At 42.0% G+C, this 18,763-nt stretch overlaps 1 protein-coding gene across 7 annotated transcripts in view; it reads left to right on the plus strand.

Annotated features, from left to right (window-relative positions):
- Positions 1–18,763, plus strand: part of RFFL (ring finger and FYVE like domain containing E3 ubiquitin protein ligase) — a 42,452-nt gene that overhangs the window by 21,230 nt on the left and 2,459 nt on the right. For 2 of the 7 annotated variants that reach the window (XM_066576175.1, XM_066576219.1), the window contains exons 2-6: positions 8,837–9,009; positions 10,266–10,601; positions 13,111–13,188; positions 13,925–14,135; positions 15,213–15,233. In XM_066576175.1, coding sequence (XP_066432272.1) covers positions 8,845–9,009; positions 10,266–10,601; positions 13,111–13,188; positions 13,925–14,135; positions 15,213–15,233 — 811 coding nt within the window. In that variant the 5' untranslated portion in view covers positions 8,837–8,844. Of the gene's footprint in view, positions 1–7,206; positions 7,534–7,771; positions 7,950–8,833; positions 9,010–10,265; positions 10,602–13,110; positions 13,189–13,924; positions 14,136–15,212; positions 15,234–18,763 lie in introns of those variants that run through there. The other 5 variants (XM_066576200.1, XM_066576209.1, XM_066576192.1 and 2 more) reach the window with 5 other exon arrangements.

An 18,763-nucleotide genomic window follows, 5' to 3' on the forward strand; every position in this document is an offset into this window, starting at 1 on the left:
GACGTCTTATTTCTGGATATTAAGTTGATGTGCTTTTTCCTTTTTTTTTATTTGCAAAATGTAGCCTTTTCGTTCCCTTGGACAAAACTCTAATGATCTGTATGGTTTTATAGTGGTTGATGTTAACCCTTTATTTAGGAATGGGCCTCCCCTCAGCAGAACATGGAAGTATACATAGAGCAGCTTTAGGGCGCACACAACACAAACGCTAGTTGTATGTCGGACATCTAGACCTGTAGTAAGCTGGATCCTTTAGGGATCAAAGGATTAGAATGGATTGTGTAACTTAGAAATGTGACGCGCTGATAGTGACCTCAAAGGACTTTATTCCTATTCTTTTAATGTATTTGTCTGTGAATAGGAAGAGCACATGGCCGCATTATAATGGTGTATTCAAATGTGCATCTTTTACACGGACAAATGGTCCACACAAAAAAAAAACAAAAAAAAAAAAAACATTGCCTCATGACCTTTTTTGGTCTATGTTCATGGACCAAAGCCGCCTACTAAAGTCTATGGGTGCGTGTGTTTGTGGATTTTTTTTTTTTTTTTTTTTAAACAAACATGCATTAGCATCCGTATTCACTTCCGTGGTTTCTTTTAGTTTTAGACGTGGAGAACGGGTAACACACAGATGCAATTCAGATATTAAAAACATACACAACAGCAAACGAGCATGTAATGCGCACGTACACGGTGAAAACAGCTTTTTTTTTTCTAACAGAGCAAAATTGCATATGCCTGTGAGTCTATAAATATTCAAGAAGAATGAGGGCTCATTCTCATTGGCATTCAGCGTGTGTTAAGGCTTTCTGTTTCTCTGTTCTGTTTTTGGAGCAAGAGGGATGGAATTAAACAATTATCATTTGTTTAAATTTGTTGATTAGAAGTTTAATTTGGCTCCTAAATTTTTCAGGTCGCGTTTTTTTTTTTTTTTTTTTTTTTTTTTTTTTATTAGAAGCACTGGTGTGTACCTGAAGAGTAGCACTATTTATTACCTATTATATGATTTATTTTATGTGGCGTTTTTCACCAGTTTTTATGAGCTAATGCGCAGAGACTAACTGCTATAGTGTCTCCTATACACAGAGAAGGCCCTGCCCTCCTATCTCTCTGTGAATCAGTAGCATCATAGAGGAAGTTATACAGCAGTACTGAGCAGTGTAGCTGTGACTTATAACAGTGGAGTGTGAAAAAACACTTACTAGAGCTTTCTACAGCATCTTGGTGTATGTCTTTCTACCACTCTCTGCACCTACAATATGGAGAGCCACCGACTAGAGCACAGGAGGTTGTAGGTTCAAGCCTTGACGTCTTGTTCCAAGTCCTCAGATCACTCAACCAGCTCCGAACATGCATGAATTGTAAGAAGGGATTCTTGGGAGGTCTATGGAAGTGTTAAAGCCCACAGATTATCATCTAAAATTCGTTCAAACGATGTCTTTTGAGTGATAATCGTTGCGTGCTACCATCGTTCACTTTTCGGCCGAACGATTTTTAGTTCAGCATAAAAACCATCCTTTGGCCAGCCAGCTGATGGCAGGGACCGCACGCTGTGAGTCTGACCTTGTCTTCAGCTGCAGTCCCACGGGAGAACAATGGAGCTGTATGCAGATAACAGATCACCCGCTGTTATCTGCATATAGCTAATGGTGCATTTACACGGCAAGATGATCGCTTAAACTGCAGTTTGAGTGACCGTGTTGAGCGATCACTTTGCACAAGCTCTTAAGTAATTAGCTACTTAAGAACTTATTAGTGTGAAAATGAGGGCTCACGCTGTTTGCAGAAGACAGTGGGAGCGCTGGCTTCTGCATACAGCTGCTTTGTTCTCTGAGCTGTCAGCTGGTATCCCGCTGAGCTGATAGCGCCGAGAACATCAGGAGCTGCTTTTGTACTGAGCAATCGCTGAGATCTCCATGCAGGATTTCATACGGAAGAATGCTATCAGCTAGTATCCCGCAGAGAAGTCAGAGTGCGGCGCTGATAAGGTTCCTCGCTGATTTTTTTTTATTTTTAAAGCTTGCTGGAAATCGGCAATGAGCGAATAGTGCATGATGGCCGCATATTTAGACACAACAATTATTGCTGAAAAGATGGCTTTTGAGCGAATTTTGAGCGTAAATCTTGCCTAAATGGGTTTTAAGGGAGCTTCGTTTAAATGCAAATGACGCTAATAAGCTACTACTAGGCATTAGTGCCCATTAGTAGCTATGCAAAATGATCACTCAAAAAGAATTTTGAGCGATCATCTTTGTGTGTAAATGGAGCTTTAGTTTGCAATTCCTCCTCCTGCTAGTGTTTCCAGTACTATGCATGTTATTTTCCAGACTTGCTCTAAGAATCTTACAAGATTACAGTTGTCCTGTCATTAGCCACCTTGGCCGTGATTAGGTAATAAGATGACTCTCAGACGTCTGCATGGCAGGTGCACTACAGGTTATTCCTCCTGCCATTAGATCTGTTGCAGCTCATATGGTGATGTGAGGCAGTGTACATTGTTACTGCAGGGGTTCTCTTCTTGCCTGCTCGACTGGTTTAACAAGAAGTCCTCTCCCAGCGGAGGGTTTGCGGGACATTGGCTGCTGTCATCTGACCGTGACGCAGGTGTTCTCTGTAACCGGATCTCGCTCTACAGTTGGTGTGTTACAGTATATGAAAGGCGTAACTTTTGCCAGTGCAGTATTGAAACAAGAAGCGTTACCTGTTTCCATAACTGTACACCTTGTTGCAGAAATATCTGCTTCTTAAAAGGATTGTCGAAGACTCACAAGATGAAGTTAAGACTATCTTAAACTTGCACTGAGTCTCAATATCAATAAGATACAAAGAGCTAAATTATAAAATAATCTCCAGATGGTACAAGACCCCAGATCTTCTCCACAAAATCCAAAACGCCCCACTCTATGCTGGAGATGTCTCAAAGCAGAAGGTACACTCTCACAGTATTATTGTATCTTGACGCCACCAGAAGCTAGGAGTTTGACAGGGCTTGGATCCAGGAACGCCCCTTTCACACCCCTAGCTTCCGATTGGCTGCCTTCATGTAGGTCCTATCAGTAGCGTGTGGATTTCTTTTTGCCTAGGCTGGAGGGTTGTAACATGGAAGCATTGACTGGGTATTAGTGTATCTTGACGCCACCGGAAGCTAGGGGTTTAACAGGAGAAACACCCTGTCACACTAGCTCCTGATAGGGCCAGGGCTGGCAGGTCCTAGCTGCACACTGTGGTTACATTACTGCGTTGTCTGCAGCCGTACGCTCAGGGTAACGTGTTATTAGGCTTACATTATTACCTGTAAATGGTGCCATGTTGCCACAGTAACATGGCAGCATTAACATGTAATGACGTAAGCCTAATAACACGTTACCTTGACCCTGAGGCCCCCTGCTCACATTTGCCGGCCTCAGCGGTTGTGCTCCACTGCCTGCATAGTCTGCTTGGTCTTGGCCACTCGCTGCTGTTGCGTTCAGTTATTGCATCGCCACCCTGACCGTGATGTCCCTGGACGCCCCTCCCCAGCTGAGAGATGCCACTTCTTTGCCGTTGCCGTGACAGTCAGATGTGTGCCAGACGCTCCCCCACTGACAGCTGCCGGGCTGAGCAGTTATGCTATGTCGCTGGGAAAAGCCGCATCATATGTGTGTGTGGGGTGGGGTGTGGAAAGGCAGCGGTGTGGGCTCCTGCACCGGGCGGCCGCCAGATAACACTGTGTCTTCCCCCCCCCCCCCCCTCCCTCCTTTCCCTGGCCATATCGCCTCCCTGCTGCTGCCGGTATTTTTAACTCCCTTCGGTTGCGGGTGGGGGTGCCTGTTGTGCAGCGCCACCGTCTCTAGTGCCCTTCCAGGACCTATGTGGCAGGCTGCTGTGCAGCCAATCGGGTGCAGGGGGCATTACCCCCCCCCTCCCCTGTCAATCTTGACGCCACCAGGACTTCCTGGTGGCGTCAGAATACACTAATACCCATTGACAGCAAGTAAGCAAAGGCAAACAGGAACACTAATCCCTAACAATCCAGGGCAGGCGAACATGTATGCACACTGACTTGGAAACATAGGACCCTGCCCCGCTGCTGGAAAACTGCTTCGCTCAATAAGCAGGGCCCCTCCCAAGCGCTGCTCATCGCTACAGCACATCCACCCGGCCCCGCTGCTGCCGGCAAACAGCTCCGTTCATGACACAGTGCCGAGCCCCCCCTCCCCCAGCCCTTGCAACACTCACCACTTCCTTCCCACAGCGGCTCTGAAGTGCCGACCGCCGCCTCTGACCTTCCTCAACGGCGGGTGTCGGCGCCTACAGTACCTGTGAGGCCGAGGACTGGGAGACAGCCGGACAACCAATCAGGACACTGATTGGCCCCCGTTCCTGTCTTACCCCTTACCTTTGATAACCCAATCTCGCTTTTTGTAATTCTACTCATTGATGTATCCATGCAATTTTGCAATCATGATTGTTGTGAGAATGTTGGTGTGCTGTTCCACCCGTACCCTCATTTCCCTCTTTTCCTTCTGTACCCCCTCAAATCTATAAAGAATTTATTTTGTAGAAACTGTGGATCTTCTATTGTATGTAAATTCCATCTCCGCTCTACATGTTTTGCTCAGAACAGTCATTTTATTTATTTTTGTTTTTAGCATGTCTAGTGTCTTCTTGGTTTTCCATACTAGAGTCAATATTGACAATATTGGTGCAAGGCCTAGAACGAAGTTCGTTATCCATCGAAGAAATATCCATAAACAAACAGCTCTTTGTCCTCAGTATATTGCGCCTACAAAAAGTATCCACACTCTATCAACTTGGCACTGTTCACCACCCTTCTGAGCTGTACTTCTTTCCTTTATTTCCAGGTTCCCTGAAATCTGTTTGAGGAAGGAAAGCTATTATTTTAAAGGGGAACTCCTATGAAAACGGTTTTTCTCCTTTTTTAATCCCTGCCCCAATGATCTGATTGTCCGATAACACTCTGGAGGTTTCCCCTGTATATTGCAGTCCCTTCCATGTAGTGGAGCTTCCTGTCTGATACTTAGCAGCCATCATCTTGATGTTGAGATTTCTCCCTGCTTTCGCTTTCACTATTCTGTGCTAGTAATCCCAGCATGCATCAGCACAAAATTACATGAGCATTTAGACCCTGTACTATCTCTGCCTGCTGGGAGGACAGTAATTATCATTGCCTTTTTTATTCACTAAAAAAAAGCTACAGGCTAGAATTATACAGTCAGGAGGCTTAGCTATCATCTTCATTGCTGTTTAGAGTGTCTCTGGTAGTCGTGTAGCTCCTCTCTATTAACTATTTTTGTTTTGGTCAATTTATACTTGGGCTTGCAGACACCTGTAATTCTCCCAGGAGAAATACATAGCAAAAATGATAACCAAATTCAGTCGCAGAAAAAAAAGGAGGAAGGGGGTGGGAGCCAGGCAATTATAACATAGATTTTATTGCAAACTAATAAAGTTATCTGAATCCTATGCCTTATTGGCCAATAATGTTCACTCACACGTGGAGCACCCTCCCCAAAGGGGGTAACCCTGCACAAGAAACTCGCCATGCTAAACTATAGTAACTTAGGAATGTTTGGCCTATGCTTACGACAATTTTTAAGTCAATTTGTAGTCCCAAAGTCCACTCTTTGAAACATATAGTTTTGGGTCTGCTTTAGTAAAGAATATACTGACAATATATTTGTGCCAGGACATGACATCAGAAGAAAATGAGTGGATGTTTGTGTCTTCTTTTATTGCATATTGTAACATTCATCTCTCCGTTGAAGTAAAATTGTGGTTTCCACCCCCTCTTTGGTTTATGTGATAAATTAATTACATTGATCACTAGTTAATAGTCTACTCTAGCAGTATTAAATGCGTGAAATTGATTCCTGAGCTTTAGTGGCCTCGGGGTATGCTCACTGCCTGGTTTCACTGCAAATTGATGGCCTGTACTTATGTAATATTAGATCTGGAGCATTGAGACTTTTGTTCAGTGTACATGTAGGAAGTGTTATAATTTTATTATCCGCCTTGAATACATCTGTATTCATATTTGTCACTTCAATGTCAATTCTTCCGTATAACAGTACGTGGTAAGACTTATATTATGCATTATTATATAAACAATTTATTGGTCTATGTATATTGGTTACTTTTCATCTTGAAGGAAACCTGATACCGGGGTCATGCCGCAGGCAGCATAATGATTCAGATAACTTTCTTATGACGTTTTTACTGAATGGTGAATGCCGTAAAAACTAAACCCAAAAACAATGGTGATATTTCTAGAAGTTTTCTTCATCTCCTCCCCCAAAAAACATGTAATGAAAGTTATACAACACATTATAAGTACCCCGGACTTGTCTGCAAAGGGACCCTCGTACAGCTATGTCAACAAGTTATGTCACTTGCAGTGCGGCGATGAAAATCGATTGGCCTTTAAGGCACAAAATATGCTGTTCACTAAGGGGTTAAATACGTTAAGGGTATAAGTAAGGTTCAGGATGATAGTTTTTTATTAGTAAGCTAAACACTATAACAAGGGGCACAATCTGGCATTGTGTGTGTGTGTGTGGGGGGGGGGGGGGGGGGGGGCGATCAGAAGCAATGTTGGAAAATACATTTTACGGACTTAGTAGGAGATGCTTGGAACAAACTTCCAGCAGACGTGGTTGGAAAATCAGTAAATGAATTCAAGCACGTGTGGGTTAGGAATAGATCTCACCTAAGACATAAAAAAAAGGAATATAAGGGCAGACTAGATCGACCATGCGGTCATTTTCTGCTGTCCATTTTCTATGTTTCATCCAGTCCTAGATTACATCTACACTGTTCAGTACTGCTCTACAATGTCCTGAATGCTATTTCTGAGGGTGTGCTACAGAGAGATGGGTGAGCAGGGTCTCTTCTCCATGTAGCGCCAGTTCAGGGAAGACTGGGTATTAGAGATACAGCCTGCAGAGGGTAAAACATGTGATTAATGTCATAAGCGAGCCATACAGTGGTCATAAATAATAGTATTACTCATGTGCACTCAGGAGAACTTATTCTGAAACGTCATCTGAGATAAGTTACTTTATTTAAAGTGTGCGTTGTCATAAGTGATCAGGAGATCATGTGGTGCTAGGGAAAGTGGAAGTAAGGAGTGAAGGGCCCCGCCTTAGTGCTGATAAGGATGCAGAAGTCATGAGATCGGGGAGTGTATGTTCAGTTGTAGTTGTCCTTAGACAAGCCCCCGAGTGAAGCAGCAGTTGGTGTGTTGTGAGGTTGCCATTAACAGGACTTTATGCATATAACTTGTTACGTTACTCCAAGCATTTCCTGTGCTGCACCTCTCAACATCTGAAAGTCTCTTCCTGTTTCTTCAACACTTTTTGCAAACTGCATTGTCACCGTGATCGTGATAAAGTTAGTTTGTCACATGGTTTCATTTTTTTGTTTTCTGGCCAACATGGATTTTGACATGGAATTCCCTACAGTGTAAGATGTTGTTTGTGTTACTTCTGTTACACTAGTCTGCCTGTGAGTCTGGTACCACGATTTTGGGTGAGTTTTTACATGCTTTTTATAATGTGTTAAATAGAATCACTTCCAGCTAGTTTTATCAACAAATTGAATAAGTGCCCTGTGTTAAAAAAAAATTTAAAAAAATTATATATATATCATATATCATGCACCTCCTTCACTATCAGCTGATATGGCTTGGGATTCAAAAGTTTGTTCTACAATATATATTACCGAAGCCCATAAAGCCGCCCATATTATTTTCATTCTGCATTTTTAGGTCACGAGGAGTAAATAATAATTAAGGGTATGTTCACACTTGGCGGAGACACTGCAGATGTGCCGTGTGAAATTCTGTGAATTACAGTAACGGCGAAGTCCATGAGATTTAGGAAAAGATCCACATGTTACGGAAAATAATCTGCCTGGAAATTGACCTGTTGTCAATCTGCAGCCTGGTAATTTCTTTCTGCTGACTTTTCATTGCCGATTTCAGCCTTAGCAATACCCGGGGTGAAATCTGTGGCTATTCTGCGACAAAATCCACACGAAACATCCAATTTTATTATTGGTATGTAGTGTATGCAACTTCTGTGCGTGAATATCACACTATTTGTCCTGCGTATATGTCCATATTCGCTGCGTAGTTTCTGTGTGGGGGGGGGTTTCACATGTGTCTCGCATCCGTTCACTGTTTTTCACACGCACAAAACAAACAATACTCAAATGATGTCACTTTTTTTTTACCCACTGTGTTCTGGCAACATGCATAAAAATGCAGTGAGTACGCATGAAATTGCAGGAAGAGTAAAGGAGAAGTAAAGTGATGTGTGTACTCTTGTTTCTTTTATGCGGCTTAGTCTAATACCTTATATAAGGCCGAATGCACACGGCTGGATTTGCATTGCGGAATCCGGAGTGGGAATACACCTCTGGATTCCGCAGCAAATACATGCAATGTAAAAGTGGGTTTTCATGCCCATGAGCGGAAATCAATTGCGTTTTTTTAAGTATATGCACATTATTTTACACTTTGTGTGACAGACGTTTGCTGCATCTGTAGATCACCATAATGACCACAGAAATTCTCCAAAGCTCAACTTAAAATGTTAAATATATACTATGGCATAGAAATGTTTCTTGCCTTTTTAATAGCTTTTCAGTGGCTTTTATTGTGTTACTATAGAATAAGTGGTTGCGGCAAGTTAACAGCACTGAGTTACATTTTGCTACATCTGTAGGTCATTTTAAGTCTAAACTTGATGTAATCCATTGCAGGTGAAATATCTTATATGCAGTTTTTTTTCTCTGCAGATTTCTCAAACTTTCAATCTCTTTTAAGCAGGTGTGATTATGTGGGCTGCATGCTGTAACTGGTTGTGTGTAGATACGGAGCCCGAAGAGATCCCTCAAAGTGCAAGAACAAGTGATCACCCCAATCAGAACATCAGAACTTCTCCTCCAGTTTCAGAAACATGTAAAGCTTGTGGTACCAGACTGCAGAGCACCAGTAGGAAAGTAAGTGGCCAGATCTGTACGTGTAAAAGTGCAGAATAAAGGTGTATGCAAACGGGTCACAAATTTCCAGGAGGTGGGGCTTTCATACACAGGATTTGGTGGCAGTATTTTGCACCAAAGCCATAAGTGGATTCAATAGTGATTGGGTATATAATGGAAGATCTGCTGCACAACACCCCGAGTGTGAAACCACCCTGAAGGAGTTGTCTCATTTTTGAAGGCAATCCCTTTTTTATTAGAAGGGTTCCAAATAGAAGCTAATCAAAGGATGTCTGACCTCTGTGGCCGCAAGAGACCCCCCCCCCCCCCCTATAATTTTCAATGAAACTGAACATCAAGTGATCAATTTGGAACAGGGTTTATTTTGCTGTGATCATGAATTAGCTGATAAGTACAGATGAGCTAATCGGCCAGCCTCACTGACGGATCTCTTATTGAGACTTGGACTGCAGTTTCTATATACAGTGATATGTAGGAGCTGCAGAAGAAAAACTGCAAACATTTTAATTAAACCTTATTGCAAAAATGTTGTCAGCCTAAAATACATAAAGAAGAAAAATGAAATTTCCAGCTAAAGCTTCTATTCCTTTTAGCTCATGACCATCATGCAGCCAACAAATTGTATTTGTATGCTTTCAGAATGAATGGCTAATGAAAAGTGAGTGAAAATTGTTCGGATGTTGGCTTGTGTTTAGACCGAATGATGATTATTCACTTTCGCTCATTTGCACCATAATTGTCCCATCTAAAAGCACCTTTTAACGAAATAAAAAATCCTTTGTGCCCTGAAATTCTTTGTAAATCCAATTATGTGAGCTGCATCCCAAAACATACAGCGTTCTCTGCAGAAATACTACTTTGTTTGCTGTGTCATCTGCTGACCCAAGTTGTCATCACATCAGCCATGTATTGTTTCACCACCCTCCTAACAATCGGGTTACTGTGTGTGCGTCCTCAGCCTTGTTAACATGGCATGTAATTGTGTGGAGGCTCGCATGTTTTGTAAAGTGACTATACAATGGGACAAACAGAATGCATTGCGTGCACCAGGGTGTGTGTGTCTGAAGAAAATGTAAAAAAAAGATATATATATATATATATATATATATATATATATATATATATATATATATATATATATATATATATATATATATATATATATATTTTCCCACACTTGGATTTATGTTTATTTAGATTGTTTCTTTCACTTTACATCTGGGGTTCATTTTTTTAAAATCTGATGTCTTCCATAGAACACCTGCATGGATTGCAGAAATAACTTTTGCGCAACATGTGTAACACAATTAAATGACAGCCTACCTCTTTGTCAACTGTGCCGGAGGATACGCTCCACTTCTTTCTCCCGAGAGGAGTTACTCAGACTCAAAGTAAAAGATCTTCGGGACTATTTATCAATGAGAGATGTACCCACAGACTTGTGTCGAGAGAAGGAAGACCTGGTACAACTTGTATTGACTCTAAGACCTGTTTCCTTTTCGGATGTGACGAATGTTCCATCGTTTCCATCTAATCTGAACAGCCAAATGACCGGGTCGGGTGAAATATGCACAGAACAAGACATTCCAACAGTAAGTAATGGAAGAGTTTGTGGAGCTAATGTCCTGAATGGGCACGGACCCCATGTGCCCCTGTCAGGGACGCTCTCGGGGTTTCCATTGACGCTGTGCTATTCTTGGTGACATAATGTGAACGCTGACTGACTGCTATGGCTTGCGTTGTGGTAACAGAGCCGTAGAGGGCTGTATATAAGGATGATTTGTATACCACCAGACTCTATATGACCGTGCTTGGCACTCAAGTATGATCTTCCTGTAAATTCTTGCAAAGTTTGAAGTTGCATGAAGACAAAAATAAAAAAGACTCTGAGTCATGTATAATGTTTCTGGAATCTAGTTTTCCTTAATTACAGGTTTAAATCGACGCTACCCACTTATATCTTATGTGAGCAATGATGGAAAGGCCTATGAAAAGCATCTTAACTTCCTGTATAGCGCCTACACATGTGGTCATTTTTAGAAAATTACATGTGTTTTCTACTGTTTCCCGGTTGAAATGAATATAGTGCTTGTATGCTAGTGCTCCTTGAGACAAATATTGGGTTTTCCAAATCTTATTAACCCCTTAAGGACACAGCTCTTTTTTCTCCCCCCCCCCCCCCCTCTTTTTATTTCTTTCCTCCCCACTTTCAAAAAATCATAGCTTTTATTTATCAGCGTAGCTGTCTGAGGTGTTTTTTTGTTTTTTTTGTGGGACAAACTGTGTTTTTTAGTGGTACCATGTAATGAACCATATTATGTACTAAAAAACCTGAAAAAAAGTGCAGTGAAATGTTCGGAAAAAACCCTAGAATTACACCATCTTTGGGGGGCCTTGTTTCTACGACTGTGGTGAAGATGACATAACTTTATTCTATCGGTTAGTAAGATTGTGACATTTCTCCATGGAGAGAGCACCTTTGAAGGCCTCTCACTAGCCAAGCCAGAAACTTAGAGCACACTGATGGGTAATCGCCCTGAACCGGTTTGTCTGTACAAGGTTACCTCCTCCTTTGGAGAAGATTCTAGCTTTGGCTCACAAGTCCCAGTCATTGTCACAAGGCTTGTTAAAAAGTCTGATGTTGACTTGCAGGAATGCTGCCTTCCAATAGGTGGTGCTGTAGAGGCATGGTTCCATCTGGCATGCACATGCTGCAACACCTTTAACCCATGAGCTATAGTATCCTTGTTGACATTTAGGATAACTGTAGTGTTCAGATCCTCAAGCAATATTGGTGATGGACTGGGCAGTTCTGAACTCTTAGCCTTTTGTCAGTCATTTTGAATGACCTCAGAGAATGAATGTTGTACTTATGGCAATAATCTTATTGTGATGCCTGAAGTTTAGTATGAAAACGTTCAGATGCCTAGCGGATGTGTTCCTGGTTGTGGAAGTTGCATCGGTGTTCAAGGAATTACAGTAGACAGGCTTGTAGGATACAGATCATGTCTTCTTAGCTGCCCTGAGCCTCAGTGCAAATAAGAATAAGGGTGTGAAAGATTATCTAGTGAGATACGGAGATGACCCGTGTGATATTGCACCTAAGGGTCCTTTTATACCGGATGACTGTTGGGTGCTTAAAGGGGTTGTCCCGCGAAACAAAGTTGGGGTATACACTTCTGTATGGCCATATTAATGCACTTTGTAATGTACATTGTGCATTAATTATGAGCCATACAGAAGTTATTCATTTACCTGCTCCGTTGCCAGCGTCCTCGTCTCCATGGTGCCGTCTAATTTTCAGCGTCTAATCGCCCGATTAGACGCGCTTGCGCAGTCCGGTCTTCTCCGTGTTGAATGGGGCTGCTCGTGCTGGAGAGCTGCTCCTCGTAGCTCCGCCCCGTCACGTGTGCCGATTCCAGCCAATCAGGAGGCTGGAATCGGCAATGGACCGCACAGAAGACCTGCGGTCCACCGAGGGTGAAGATCCCGGCGGACATCTTCGCAAGGTAAGTAAGAAGTCACCGGAGCGCGGGGATTCGGGTAAGTACTATCCGTTTTTTTTTTTCAACACATGCATCGGGTTTGTCTCGCACCGAACGGGGGGCTATTGAAAAGAAAACCCGTTTCGGCACAGGACAACCCCTTTAAGCTCCTGATAGCCAGCCTGGTGATTCTTACTCCTGTGCTTTCACACTGAATGGAGGTGGCGAGCACAAGAGATCTCTTTTGGTGCCATTCAGAGTAAACAGGCAGTTGTTCACAATGAGCCACTGCCTGTTTAAGGGTACTTCTACATGGAATGCAATTTGCCATCGTAATTGCTCAAAAGAGCGATTATGGGCAATGGTCATCCCACATTAAAGATGGAACCCCGACAGGGCAAGTGAACAAGAATGAGCAAGAATAATGTACCATAAATTCCATTTCCAGTTGCCCTAGGCTCAGTTGGTGGTGTTAGAAATTACATTAGTTCTACCAGATGCCGCACATTAAAACTTCTAATTTGTACTTGCGTTTTATTACAGCGTTATCAGTCTGTAAATATAAGTAGAAGAACTTGCATGTGTTAATGTTTTCTCAATCTTTTTCTTCCTGTAGGCAAACCAAGACATATCTTCATCTCCAGTAGATGGACCAGAAGTACTGACAAATGACCAGGCCGATGATGGGGATGAGGTAACGTCATTCAGGGTGCGTTCACACCTGGTGGATCCGTTGCGGATTTTCCTCCAACAGAAAAAATCCACATCTAAGCTGCACCAAAATCCATGTCCAACTCCGAACCATATATCTTTCTTCCCTTCAACTGAAGGACTGAAACCTACTGTGGACCTGAAGCAAAATCTTCCCTTTGTTGCGGGTATGCTGTGGATTTTTCCGTTGCAGAAAATACGCAGCAAATCCACCATGCGTGAACACGCCCATAGTCTTTCAAGCTGTGGTTTCTAGATACAATTGTATTACGGCATTCCATTAAAGGGGTTGTCCGTGAATTCAAACATTTCATTTTTTTTCTGTTGATTACTTGTCTTCAGAATAGGTCATCAATAGATGATTGGCGGAGATCTGTCTCTGAGATTCCCAACACCACAGTCAGAGACGGTGCAGGGAGCAAATTGTGCCGAACCGACTACATTGACTCAGTTTGGAGCTGCAGGCGCAGCTCCTATTGAATTTAATAGGAGCTTAGCCTGCAGATCCAAACCAGGCCACTGTGGAAAGGTCTGCACAGTCTGCTTCCTGCACCGTCCCTACTTAGAGTGGTGCTCGGGGTCCGAGTGCAAAACTTCTGACTATCTATTAAGAGCCTGTCTGGAAGAGAACTCCTCAATAGAAAAATGTCTGAATTCCAGGACAACCCCTTTTAACACTGGTACATTCCCCTCTGTAACTCATTGTTCTCCTTTCATAGTCCACAGACTCAGAAGAAATACTTGTGCTTGGAAAAAGAGCCTCGCTCTCGGACATAAGCAACTTGGATGACATTGAATCCTTGTCTGTGCGTCAGTTAAAGGAGATTTTAGCCAGGAACTTTGTGAACTACAAGGGCTGCTGTGAAAAATGGGAACTAATGGAACGTGTAACCAGATTATACAACAGCCAGAAGGATCTTCAGCAAAAAGGTACAACTGGCTTCAACTTTCGTGAAAATAGCGCAGTTTGCAGCATTATTTTTCCGTAATCTCCCACCACCCCCCACTGGGGGCTGAAACTTCAGCAACTTTGATCGGCTGATAGAATACACTGCAATCCTGCTAATATATTCAAAACTGTGCAAAAGATTTAGGCAAAACGCTGTGATGTTAGAATGTTTTCAAAATTAAAGGGGTAATAGTTTATTTTGGTCAATTAACAAAGTGCAAAGTGGATAAACGTGTCTAACCACTGTCACACAATTCACTCCTCCAATCACTTCTTTTTAAGCCCCATTTTCATGCAATGATTATTGCTCAAAATTCATTCAAACAATGGCATATGAGTGATAATCGTTGTGTGTAGACACTGCATTCGTTCACTCTTTGGCTGAACGATGATTTTAAGGTGAGCCTAAAATCCATCGTTCAGCCGGAGAGAGTTAACAAGGAACACACTGTGTTCTTCTCGGGAGTCGGAGATTACATTATATTCTGCTGACAGCCCATGCAAACCGCTCCTGAGGCCCTTTTACATGCAAACGAAGCTGGTAAAGTGTTAATCGATATTAGTGTCCATTAACACTTTATGCAAAACGATCGCTAAAAACTGTCAAATCTTTAAATCGTTTGGAAGATTGTCATTGCATGTAAATGGGCCTTAAGACTTGCTGGGGAGGCACAGTACACCAATCAAATGTGGTATATATAAATATATTCTCATAAATCCCTTTATACTTACCCGTGCATATAATCACTGTGCTAATTTTTCTATAATTTCATCTCATTATCTACTTTTCTGTTATTGCGCTGATTATCTAACCCCGTACAGTAATTTTCCCGTTATCTAGTTATGACTGTATCATCCCACATAATGGCATATCATGAGTCTTAATAGTTTCTTCGTTTACCTGCTCTTCAGAACTATAAATTGTACAGGAGATTTTCCAATTACGACTTGTCTCATACCTACTTTTTTAACTTCAAAGAACATCTTTACTTTGAAGTCAGAATCTTGCCTGACATGTTGTAATCTTTCTTTTCTTTTTTTTTCTTTTCCTCCTTTAGTTACTATGGGAGAAGAAAAAGGTAAGATCCGAACCTGCTTAATCCGCCATCCTACTGTCACCTTTTGAACTGGCTCTGTGTCCCTTAGTGAGAAGGATTAGACAGGGCACCGGAGTGTCACGCACGGCTGTATCACATAGCTGCTGCCGAGGTGCTGAGCCGTCGGGTCATACAGACATGTATTTAAAGGAGATTAAAGGGACAGAAAGAGATTCAGTTCAGCTCACACTGAGTAGTGCTTGATCATGGACGATATACGTGGATGGAACTGCGGCAGGTTGTTATATACAGTACTGTGTAAATGAATAGGGGTATACAAGTGAAGGTTGTGTTCTCCCAGTCAGTGGCTGGTGCACGTCTGGACTCTGCAATGGCTATCTTTTGCATTTTAAATGTCCCACTGTAAATTCCTGTTAGTCCCTACGGGGGAGGATCCGCAGGAAAATGCGCAGCATGAACTTTCGCTTTTTCATGTACACTCTTGGATATGAATTGCGTATAGAGGGAAATAAATCGCAGCATACTCTATTTAGCCGTGGACTCCACGCGGACGATCTCCATTGATGTCTGACTTGCAGCACACACGCAATTATCTAAGTGATGACGCCGGAAATGCTAAATATTGAAGAAAACTATACTGCGCATGACTGATGGCGAGCGACCGCAGACACCTGCAGTACTGAGAATTCAGGTATGCAGGGTTGCCAGATGGACTCACAGCCGGAATCCACTGCGGCCTCTCGCATACAGAAACCAGTCCACCCGTTTGAGTCTAGCCCAAGTGCTGCGTATTATGTGGTAAAAAAAAGCTTCTATTAGACTGGGCTGAAGTTATATTTAAATTGGATTGTGTTTTCCATGCTTTTTACTTTGTGGTGTAAAGATGGCTCTCTCCTCAAAAGCATTCCAAAATTGTTACTGAAGCGATAATTTGGGAAATCTGAAAAGTAGTTGGTTAGGAAGTGTTTGAAGAATTGTGACACTGATAAGGTTGTACCCGATATTGCGCTTGGAAACATATAGCAATGAAAAAAGACTTCGGCAGCATCCAGGGTGCAAATTGATATCCAAAGTTTTATTCCCCCATCACAGAAAAACAGGCAACGTTTCGGCCATGTTGGCCTTTGTCAAGCTCACTTGGAAACATATGATGTACCCATGGATGTGAGACATTTGTGTCAAAAACGCCCTCCATCACCTCAGTACACGTCATCGGATCAGCAAGTGTTTCCCAATGTGCACACCGTGCAGTGTGTTTTCTGGCCCCATTGAAAACAATGGGCGAGGCATTCCGAGGAAATACCCAAAGATGCTGCAATTTTTTAAAATTTTCCCCACACTGCGATGCACAAAAGAAATCGCTCATGTATATAGTTTTTTGAATGGGATTTATATTCGTTTGAGATTTGTATCTCACAATGCACAAATCTCGCACGATTTTCTCGGCCATGTAAAAGCGTTTTAAATCATCAGGTACAACAGAAATTTTCTGGAAAGGACACTATGGAACAAAAAAGAAAACCATGCCAAGCTGATGTCTAATTTGGATAATAAGTATAATCAACCCCTGAAAAACAAGTGGGGATATCAAGAGAGACATGGCATCACAAAGGATCGATATCCATGCCTCCACAGTGCACTACCGACTTCTGGAATCTGTCCGCAGGAGGACAATCTGTCAAGAAGCAACTTGTAATCACCGCCATTAAGAAAAAATGCTTGTGGGTGAAAAAAAATAATAAATCAAGACTGTGAACAAATGGAAAGTTTTTTTTTTTTAATTATTTTTTATTTTTTTTAATTTTTTTTCCCCTCCTGACAAAACTCACTTTGAAGTACTGTGGAGGTCATCCAGGGAGCATCTACCAGCTGACTGCATCCAACAATACCTACCGAGACTGGTTGGAAGGTCTCTGGTCCAGCACCTCCAAAGACATCAGAAAAATGTGTGGCCGTTCTGAAGACCTATCTGCTACTATTTCCAAGTGGTGATGGCACGTTCCAGTAAGACCTGGTACCCTGCCAGTTACACCAAGGAGTTTTTACCCCACTACACATTTTTGCATTGTTGGACTGGCCTGGACACTCGTCGGATCCGAACCCTATAGAACTCCTACAGGCTGTTGTGTAGTCACAAATGGGAATCGTGGATTGTGCAACAAAACAATAAGATGACAGCCAGTCATCAAAAGGGGGTTCCAGGATCAAGAAGTTAAAGTAACCCCAGCAAAAGGAGGATACATCATGTATTACAACCTGTGAAAACAATTGAACTTTATACCATTCTTTTTATCTCCTTTATAATACTGTTTGCGCCAATTAATGTGCACGGTGCTGTACATCCATCTAATCTGTGTTGCCTGTCCTCAGCGTATCCACCAGTGCTGTACTGTGGGGTAGGCAGGTATACATCAATGCTGTTGTAGGAGGTTTTTTTTCCTGCTCCATTCGCTAAGATTTACTGATATCCATGATCAGGCACTAGTACAGTATACTGGCATTTAAGGGCTCCTTCACACAGGTATGTGTAACTGCGCACAACTTGGCACATCGTATTTGTATTACGAACAAGGCTTTTTTTGCACTCTCATCAGCTTATTTTACTGTACTCTCTGTTCACTGGGCAAGGTTTTATGCTAATTCTGGATATTTTGGTTCAAAAATGGAAAAAGAAATCAGTCAAAAAGTCATATGAACCTCCAAAATGGTACCAATAAAAACTTCAATTCATCCTGAAAAAAACGGATCTCAAACAGCTCTGTCAATGTAAAACAAAAATCTTAGCCATTTGAGTGTGGCAATGCAAAAAATAATACTGCACAATGAATGGTCAAAATCCACATTGGAATCACTTTATGTAATCTTTTGTCTTTTGCATAGCCGTTAGAGCCTATTTACAGGCAACGATTATGGCCTAAAATTCGCCCAAAAGCCATCCATTGAGCGAGATGTGTGTAAATGCTCCCATCTTTCACTCGTTAATTTTTAGGTGAGCTTAAAATCCATTGTTCAGCCAGAGAGAAGAGAACTCAGACAGCATGCTGTGTTTGCTGCCCATAGTGTGCTGTATTCTCCACGGGAGCTGCTGATTACATTGTATTCAACAAAAAGCCGTGGCAAAACGAGCTGAATGCAGAGAACAGACCACCTGCTGTCCTCTGCATACAGCTGCGGAGGCTCATTTACATGCAACTGAAGGTGATAAGTTGCTAATGAACATTAGTGTCCATTAGCAGGTTTTGAGCGATTGTTTTGCAGCTATTTTTTGGTCGATTATCTGTGCGTGTACATGGGCCGTTATTTAGATATTGGGTGTCACAATTGTGAATTGCCCACTTTGTTCATGTGTTTGTAAGTGCCTGTTGTATATTTTTAACCATATTTTAAAAATAATTTTTTACTTTATTTTTATCTACCCAGCAATTTTGAAGATGACCTTTTTAACAGGATGTGCTATTAGAATATTACTGAATGTTTGAACCATACAAAAAGTATATACTAATCACAAAAAAAGGAAAATCTATTTTGAGAGATTCTACTTGCCTTTGTGG

The sequence above is a fragment of the Eleutherodactylus coqui genome, chromosome 1 (genome assembly GCF_035609145.1).
Source record: "Eleutherodactylus coqui strain aEleCoq1 chromosome 1, aEleCoq1.hap1, whole genome shotgun sequence".
Lineage (NCBI taxonomy): Eukaryota > Metazoa > Chordata > Amphibia > Anura > Eleutherodactylidae > Eleutherodactylus > Eleutherodactylus coqui.